This window comes from Centroberyx affinis, unplaced genomic scaffold (genome assembly GCF_046629955.1).
Source record: "Centroberyx affinis isolate AG114_WGS23_722 - 3 ecotype Tasmania unplaced genomic scaffold, CSIRO-AGI_Caff_v1 ptg002469l_1, whole genome shotgun sequence".
Lineage (NCBI taxonomy): Eukaryota > Metazoa > Chordata > Actinopteri > Beryciformes > Berycidae > Centroberyx > Centroberyx affinis.
In genome coordinates, this window is record NW_027280702.1 from 52,972 (window position 1) to 61,036 (window position 8,065).

At 38.5% G+C, this 8,065-nt stretch overlaps 1 protein-coding gene across 1 annotated transcript; it reads right to left on the bottom strand.

Annotated features, from left to right (window-relative positions):
- Positions 1-281: 281 nt before the first annotated feature.
- tmem70 (transmembrane protein 70) lies at positions 282-5,111 on the bottom strand. Its single transcript, XM_071533954.1, has 3 exons — positions 4,878-5,111; positions 3,093-3,192; positions 282-1,944 (listed from the first exon to the last, which is right to left on the bottom strand). Exons 1-3 carry the CDS (start codon positions 5,049-5,051, stop codon positions 1,499-1,501), a joined length of 720 nt encoding a protein of 239 aa, XP_071390055.1. The 5' UTR covers positions 5,052-5,111; the 3' UTR covers positions 282-1,498.
- Between the last annotated feature and the right edge of the window lie 2,954 nt (positions 5,112-8,065).

The window sequence follows — 8,065 nt, forward strand, 5'->3', positions numbered from 1 at the left end:
ACATAGGTGCTCACCCAAAACAGATCCTGTGTATTGGTAAATGTTAGAAGGTTTTAAACGTAAGTTATGATTTATTAACCTTAACTTCTCACAAACAACTTCCAGCAAAGTCCAAACTTGAGCATTTATGAAAAAGTAATTGTCAATCGGAAAATGACTGTTTATTTTCCTAGGAATTAATGTTACCAGCTAGTTGTCGCTTTTCCTCTCTATAGACAAATTAATCCAGAAAATTCACATTTGCGCCTTAAAAAATATTTTCATAACTGTTGGGGTTCATTCAAATGAGTCAAATCCACACTTCCAGGGAATAGAAAAATATTTTACTTTGAGTCAACTAGGTTTTGGGGTAACCATTTGAAAACCATTGAAGAATTCTCTGAGATAATAAATTGTTCTATCAAATCACTCTGCAACATTTCAAAATGCATTACACTTTCAGTTTATTGAGCAGTGAGGAAAGATTCATATCAATAGCAACTCATGTTCATGTCTGTTGATAACGTTGCTACAGCTGCTTAGTCAACGGCAATACTGATGATGAGAATTGAATGGTTTGTACACTGTATTCACTTTCTTAAATAAAAAAAAATCGAACAAAAATGAGCTTTTCGGTCTATGTTTAGGGTTCGGATTTGGCATAAGGCCTCTGGTGGGGTTAAAGTCAGATTTATAATGAACTTTGGGGAAAATTAGGATGAGTTCCAGTTTCCAGCCTTTTTGCACCTTGTGCACAGTCATGGGAAAGTTGCAAAAACCACGTTTGTTGGCTGGTTGCATTTGGTCATGTTTTATGGGAAAACATGTTGAAAATTGTATCTTACAGTCATAGCAGTTTATTTGCTGTGGTGTGACCAAATAAATATTGATGGACTATCATTCCATAAACAGCAGAAAGACAAAAGACTAGAGCTGCAACGATTACTCGATTAATCGATTAGTTGTCAACTACTAAATTAATCGCCAACTATTTTGATAATCGATTAATCGGTTTGAGTCATTTTTTAAGAAAAATAAGTCAAAATTCTCTGATTCCAGCTTCTTAAATGTGAATATTTTCTGGTTTCTTTACTCCTCTATGACAGTAAACTGAATATCTTTGGGTTGTGGACAAAACAAGACATTTGAGGACGTCATCTTGGGCTTTGGGAAACACTGATCCACATTTTTCACCATTTTCTGACATTTTATAGACCAAACAACTAATCCATTAATCGAGAAAATAATCGACAGATTAATCGACAATGAAAATAATCGTTAGTTGCAGCCCTAAAGAAAACTCACAGAAAACAACTTACATCGACATTTGGATGGATGCTCCACCCTGGAGGACCATAGACTGTTTCAGGACTAGGGCTATGAAAATACTTCATCTACTGGCATTGCATCCAACATTTTCTCAGATACCCGGTAACCTGCTTCACAGACAAAGATGGGGGGGGGGGATGGGGTAAACCAAGCCTACGCAGAAAACGATTTCCAGTCAAGGCTAGTTTTTTCAGCTTTTATCGGGCCTCTCCAAGTCGCCCGCGTCGAAGCTGAACGGCCGATCGTAGCCCATGAGGTGGTTGTAGTCCTGGGGGAACGGGAACAGGTCCGGGTTCACCAGCAGCCCCGTCTCGCCGGCGTAAAACGTGGTGAACATCCTGCTGACCTCCGGGATCCGCACCTGCCCCTGGTGGAAGACGGTCTTCTTCTCCGTCAGCAGGACGCTGTAGGTGACGGCGGTGTAGGTGTCCCCGGCGGCGTCGTGGTACAGGCGGACCACGTAGCCCCTGGTGACGAGGTGGAGGAGGACGGGCGTGAGGAAGGTGAAGAAGCCGATGACGCCGCAGAAGGCCACCTGCATGGCGAAGCTCTGGATGCCCAGGCCCGTCTGGAAGAGCAGGTAGGGCATCAGACCCAGGCTGCAGCCGCTGCTGGTGTAGGAGAACATCTTCACCCCTGAGAGACGAAGGGAGAGACGGAAAGAGGTAAAGAAAAACAAACCCAAACGCATTGTTTCTACATACACAGCCCGTTAAAAGTTTGGGGACACCACATATTTCTTTATTGTTACTATTTTCCACATTTTAGAATAACAGTAAAGACATCAAAACTATGAAATAACACAAATGGAATTATGCAGTGACCAAGAAAGTGTTAAAAACTATCTTCTATTTTAGATTCTTTAAAGCAGTCTTGGAAAGAAATCCATACATAGGATCAACTTCACTATTTATATTTGTCTAAGAAACTAATTTCAAGCATTTAAGCAGAAGTCTTAAGATCATGAAAAACTAATACTTGTCTTCACATAGCACATGGATGTTATTAATATGAACTCTATTTCTTAAAGTATTATGGCACTATCGTGTTTCCTCATTAATATGCAAATGTATGCAGCAAGGTGCTCCAAAATCTAATCAGATCGTCTACTCTATAGGAGGAACCTGTGGTGTAAGTATGAAGTTTCTATGTCGTGTTCCGAAGTTATAGTCGCCATGACGACATAATATCCTACATCAGTGGTTCTCAACGTGGGGTCCGGGGACCACCAGGGGGCCTTGAGGGGGTTCCAGGGGGTCCCCAGCAAATTGATGAATTGTTAAACTTCAGCATTATTTCATTTACAAGAAGCTAACACAATTAGTGAATGTAGAAGAATGACTGTTTAGGTCATAGTTTCACTGTTATCTCTCTACCTACAATACAGATAGTCATGGGATTCTGCACAAAATCATATATGACAATAAAAATATTTTCAGATCTCATCAAATGGGGGTCCGTGGCTCTAATATGGACTGAATTAGGGGTCCTTGATATGAAAAAGGTTGGGAAACACTGTCCTACATAACATAAAAACAATTTAGGCAATATACTGTTAACTTTGTTTCTTGAGGCATTTTGTTTCATAGAGGCTGTCTACGTCCCTTTATTTTATTTGAATGACAAACAAAAAACCATAAATCATCTTTCTCAGTTTACTGAACTGCACCCAAAATGCCTATAATCTGTATCAGAAGAAAACGAAAGAAAGAGAGAAAAAGATTCCTTTCGGATCTAGCAAGGGAGTTGGTGGGGAGGTGAAGGTTTTCCTTAAAGTGACGCACCGCGGACAGCGTTGCCGAGGTTGCCGGTGTAAACGAGGTTCCCCTCCTCCGCGTGGTTCGACGTGGAGAGACAGCGAAAGGACGGACACCGGGACTCCGCCTGATTGGACAAATGACACAAAATCACATGACATAAGCCAGCTTTAGCATGGTTTACCTTACATATTAAAGTCTTAGCGGGACCACAAATTCAACTGTCAAGTGTGGTATGTGTTCTTAGAGAAATAGATTTTATTATTTTTTGTGTGTGTGTCCTCAAGGTCTCCAGTTCAGAGGCTTTTCCACTGGGACAATACAATTCTGAGGGAAACACTGAAAACTTGTAATTTTGGGGAATTTTTTGGTAGGGCTGAACAATTCATCAAAATTTTATCGAAATCGCAATATGGCCTACTGCAATTTTCAAATATTTGTTAATGGCGAAATGTGTGTCAAAATATAAATTTAAATGAAATATTGTGGTGCTGCAGAGATGTCCTGGCCTACACATCATATTCTACAGACTTAAGAAAACATCTTTGTTTGGTACAGATCCCCGCAGAAATCACACCATAATCATTTTAATACATTTTTCAATGAAAATGAGAATAATGATGTAAAAATGATCATTCCCTCTAATATCGCAAATCATATCGCAATTGCAATATCAGTCAAAATAATCACAATTAGATATTTTTTCAAAAATTGTTCAGCCCTAATTTTGGGGCAAGAAAACTTAAACAGATTTAAAGATGAGTGACTGAACATGAACACAAAATTTCAGCCACCAGCAGTTTCAATCCAAAAACATTGGTATTGGCCTTCAAAATCCCATCAGTCAAACCTTAGTTGAATATCATTTTGCAAATATGGATGGGATGATCTACTTATCTCATAATACGATTCCATATGCGATATGAGGTTCATGATTCAATACAAATCTGATACGATGTAATAGATTTTATTAGAAAAATACAATATATAAAACATAAAAAGCCTTTGAAAAAGCTACTTCAACAGCTTGGTATTGTGATAGTAAGTAGATGATATTATAGAGTCTATCAGTCTCAAATAAAATCCCATGTCTAAATGTAGATTACCAAGTCAAGTCCAAGTCAAGTCCATGTCATTAATGTCAAGTCTCAAGTCTAAATGTAGAACAGCAAGTCAAGTCAGAACAAATCAAGAGTCCAGTATCAATTTAATATCTTAAAGAAAACTAAATATCTAGGACTTTTCAATGCAATATGGTTTTAATAGGATCAAAACTTGGTAAGAGCATCATGAGTTTGATTTCTATAATCAGTTTCAACTTCAATAAATTCAATCATTCCATACAAATTCAGAAAACAGAATTTCAATTCAGTCGTCTGCTGGAACAAATCTCATCACTTTCAATCTGAGTCATTTACACAAACACAAGATCTCAAGTCAAGACTTTAGAAACCTTTTCAAGTCATCAGAGTACAAGTCAGAGTCAAGTCCCAAGTCACCAGAACCCAAGTCAAGTCAAGTCTCAAGTCTTCTCTTCATGCATCAAGTCAAGTCTCAAGATATTCTGGTAGATAGATTATTCTACCAGACCTGACAGACCAGCAGGCAATACAGTCGATCCCAGAGAAAGAGAACTTACCGGCTAAAGCTAGCTTACCCTTACACTACACGTTTACAGTCATTTAGCTAAATATTCTTGTATTAAACCGTTAACTGTGCTGGTTTGCCGGCCACTGACACAGAGCTTATCACGAAACATACTGCCGTTTCAGGAGTTAAGGAAAAAGAAAATGTCGGTTCAGAGTTAAATACCTTGCTAGTCAGGTTGAGAAACGACCTTCTGACAACATGTTGGTTCACTGTCGCTCCCCTGAAACAAGCCACAGAAAACGGCTTTCCATGCCGCGCGGCTGTAATGTGGATGTTACTGAACGACTGGGAGACAATGCAAGGCCGTATTCTGCGTATCATAGTTAGAGGAAACATTATGAGTTAGTAGGGGGGCAACCCTGACAACAACAAACTCATGGGACAAACTGGAAAACAATCACTTCCGCCTCCTTCTTCTTCGTCATGTGAATTTACTGCAGGGGAGCTACTTCTCAGGCGCTCTGCTGCCCTCTGCAGGTAAGGAATAGTTAATGCAACTCATATAATGAGCTACTAACTTCAATTTTATATATTTTTTTCCCTAACATTACATTACCATGCGGATTACCACCTACTACTGAATCTTATAGTATAGTACTAGTGACTAATGCATCAGTGGAATTATGCTTATGCTGCTGTTTTGAGTGAAGATGATGGGACACAAAAAATTCACTCAAATTAAAATGTTAAAGAGGAATAGTAAGAGGATACTCCCCCTGTACCAGGGCAAAAGAGCCCTGGTAATTACCCCCCCCCCCCCCCCCCCCCCCCCACTCACTCCACCCCCATCCCCCTTTGGTCCCTGTCTGTACACCTTATATAGACTTAGCCTATATTTAGACTGGCCCTAAACAGGTTGCTGTTCCTAATAACGGCCCTTCGCACACAATCAGACATGTCAATTCACTAAACTGGCAAAGTCGTCGCATCTTATATCATTTAAAGGCAAAACCTCCAGAAATGGCTATATAAATAGACTGAATCTCTAGTGACAAAGTGGAGGAATGACGGAATGATGAGGAATGATAAAAGCTACAAGAACGAATTTGTACTCACATGGGCTAATAACCAGTGGTGGAAGAAGTACTCTGATCCTTTACTTAAGTAAAAGTACCAATACAGCAATGTAAAAATACTCCATTACAAGTAAAAGTCCTGCATGAAAAATCCTACTTAAGTAAAAGTACATAAGTATTAGCAGCAAAATGTAGTTAAAGTATTAAAGTAAAAGTAGTGGTTTGGTCCCTCTGACTGATATTTTATTATATATGACATCATTAGATTATTAATACTGAAGCATCAGTGTGTAAGCAGCATGTTACTGTTGTAGCTGCTGGAGGTGGAGCTAGTATGAACTACTTTATATACAGTTAGCTAGTTTAGTCCAGTGGTTCCCAACCTAGGGGTCGGGCCCCTCCAAAGGGTCACCGGATAAATCTGAGGGGTCGTGAGATGATTAATGGGAGAGGAAAGAAGAAAAAACAAAGTTCTGATACACAAATCTGTTTTCAGTTTTTGGACTTTTTCTCTAATCTTTGATTTTTGCTGAAATATTGGATCATTTGAACATTTATTGAAATGAAACCATGTGAGGTTTAGAGGGAAAAATCACTATTTGGTGGAGCTGTTAACAACTCATAGACATCTGAAATGTGACCCGACTACACACTGCTTTTTGTAAGACGTCAAAAGCCAAAAAGGTTGGAAACCACTGGTTTCATCTTTAACAATGTGTTGTATTTTAAAAGCTTGTTATATTATACATTGTGTCAAATCTCCATCTGAAAAGTAACTAAAGCTGTCAAATAAATGTAGTGGAGTAGAAAGTACAATATTTCCCTCTGAAATGTAGTGGAGTGGAAGTATAAAGTAGCATCAAATGGAAATACTCAAGTAAAGTACAAGTATCTCAAAATTGTACTTAAATACAGTACTTAAGTAAATGTACTTAGTTACTTCCCACCACTGCTAATAAGGCATGGCAAGTGATTTCCATGCACACAATAGCAGGGTCTCCACTTATCCAGCAGATGGCAGCACACTACTACAAAACAGGTGAGTTACTTACTGCAGCTATTGTGTGAACTTGTTTTGCATCTCTGGTGGTGCAGCTGGGTTCACACACAGATAACACATAATATGAAATGACACTTTATTGATGGGGTAATTAGGCAATATGTCGGACTGGTTTACCTGGTGTTTCTTAGAGAAGCATTAAGATAATAACAATACGAAGAAGAGGAGGAAGAAGAATACACTTGTATCGCGCTTTTTTAAAACAGAGTTTACAAAGGGCCGTAACACCCAATTCAACGCAAACATCCTACTTGGAAAATAAATGAAAGCAAGTAATAATAACAAGAAGACAGCACCGGATAGAAAAGAATAGGAACAAACAATAGGATAAAAGGCATTTCATAAAAGCAAGCCTATAAAAAAGAAGTTTAAGAAATGATTTCAAAAATGATAGTGGTTTTGATCGATCCACAACCAAATGCCCGCTCATCTTTAGTCTTAAGGGGCTAAAAGGTGTAGAGCCAGACATAACCATGCTTTAATGATGATCAGCAAAATCTTAAAATCAATTGTAAATCTAACAGGTAACCAGTGATGAGATGAGAGAATTGGACTGATGTGCTTTGATTACTACAAAATAAAAGCGGGTTTATTTTTGGAAATGGTTCTCAAGTGAAGGAAGCAAGACTGCACCACTCTCTTTACTCTGTACAGTTGTATTTGCTTGAGACCTGATGTGATGCATGAAGAGAAGACTTGACTTGACTTGTACTCTGATGACTTGAAAAGGTTTCTAAAGTCTTGACTTGAATTTATTGAAGTTGAAACTGATTCTAGAAATCAAACTCATGATGCTCTTACCAAGTTTTGATCCTATTAAAACCATATTGCATTGAAAAGTCCTAGATATTTAGTTTTCTTTAAGATATTAAATTGATACTGGACTCTTGATTTGTTCTGACTTGACTTGCTGTTCTACATTTAGACTTGAGACTTGACATTAATGACATGGACTTGACTTGGACTTGACTTGGTAATCTACATTTAGACTTGGGACTTGACTTGAGACTTGTGCCTCAAGGATTAGGGCTAGGGCTAGGGTTTTAAGAGTTTACTGATCACATTTAAAGCAGGGATGGGTCTAAGACCAAGCTATATCACTGACTTTTCATGAAGATAGCAAGTGTGATGCAATGTTATCCTATGGGAAACTGATCAATGTTGGAGATCACAGATAGCAGTCCAAGTGGCTCTTTGTAATCATTATCTATGTATTTGTTCATAAATTTTATTCTGTTACAGAAACATTTAATCTCTGTCAGACACATAGCTAT

Coding starts and splice junctions, on each gene's coding strand:
- tmem70 (XM_071533954.1), bottom strand. CDS start 5,051: ATGTTTCCTCTAACTATGATACGCAGAATACGGCCTTGCATTGTCTCC. Junction 3,193..4,877: donor TTCTCAACCTGACTAGCAAG/GTATTTAACTCT, acceptor TTGTCCAATCAG/GCGGAGTCCCGGTGTCCGTC. Junction 1,945..3,092: donor CCTCGGCAACGCTGTCCGCG/GTGCGTCACTTT, acceptor TTCGTCTCTCAG/GGGTGAAGATGTTCTCCTAC.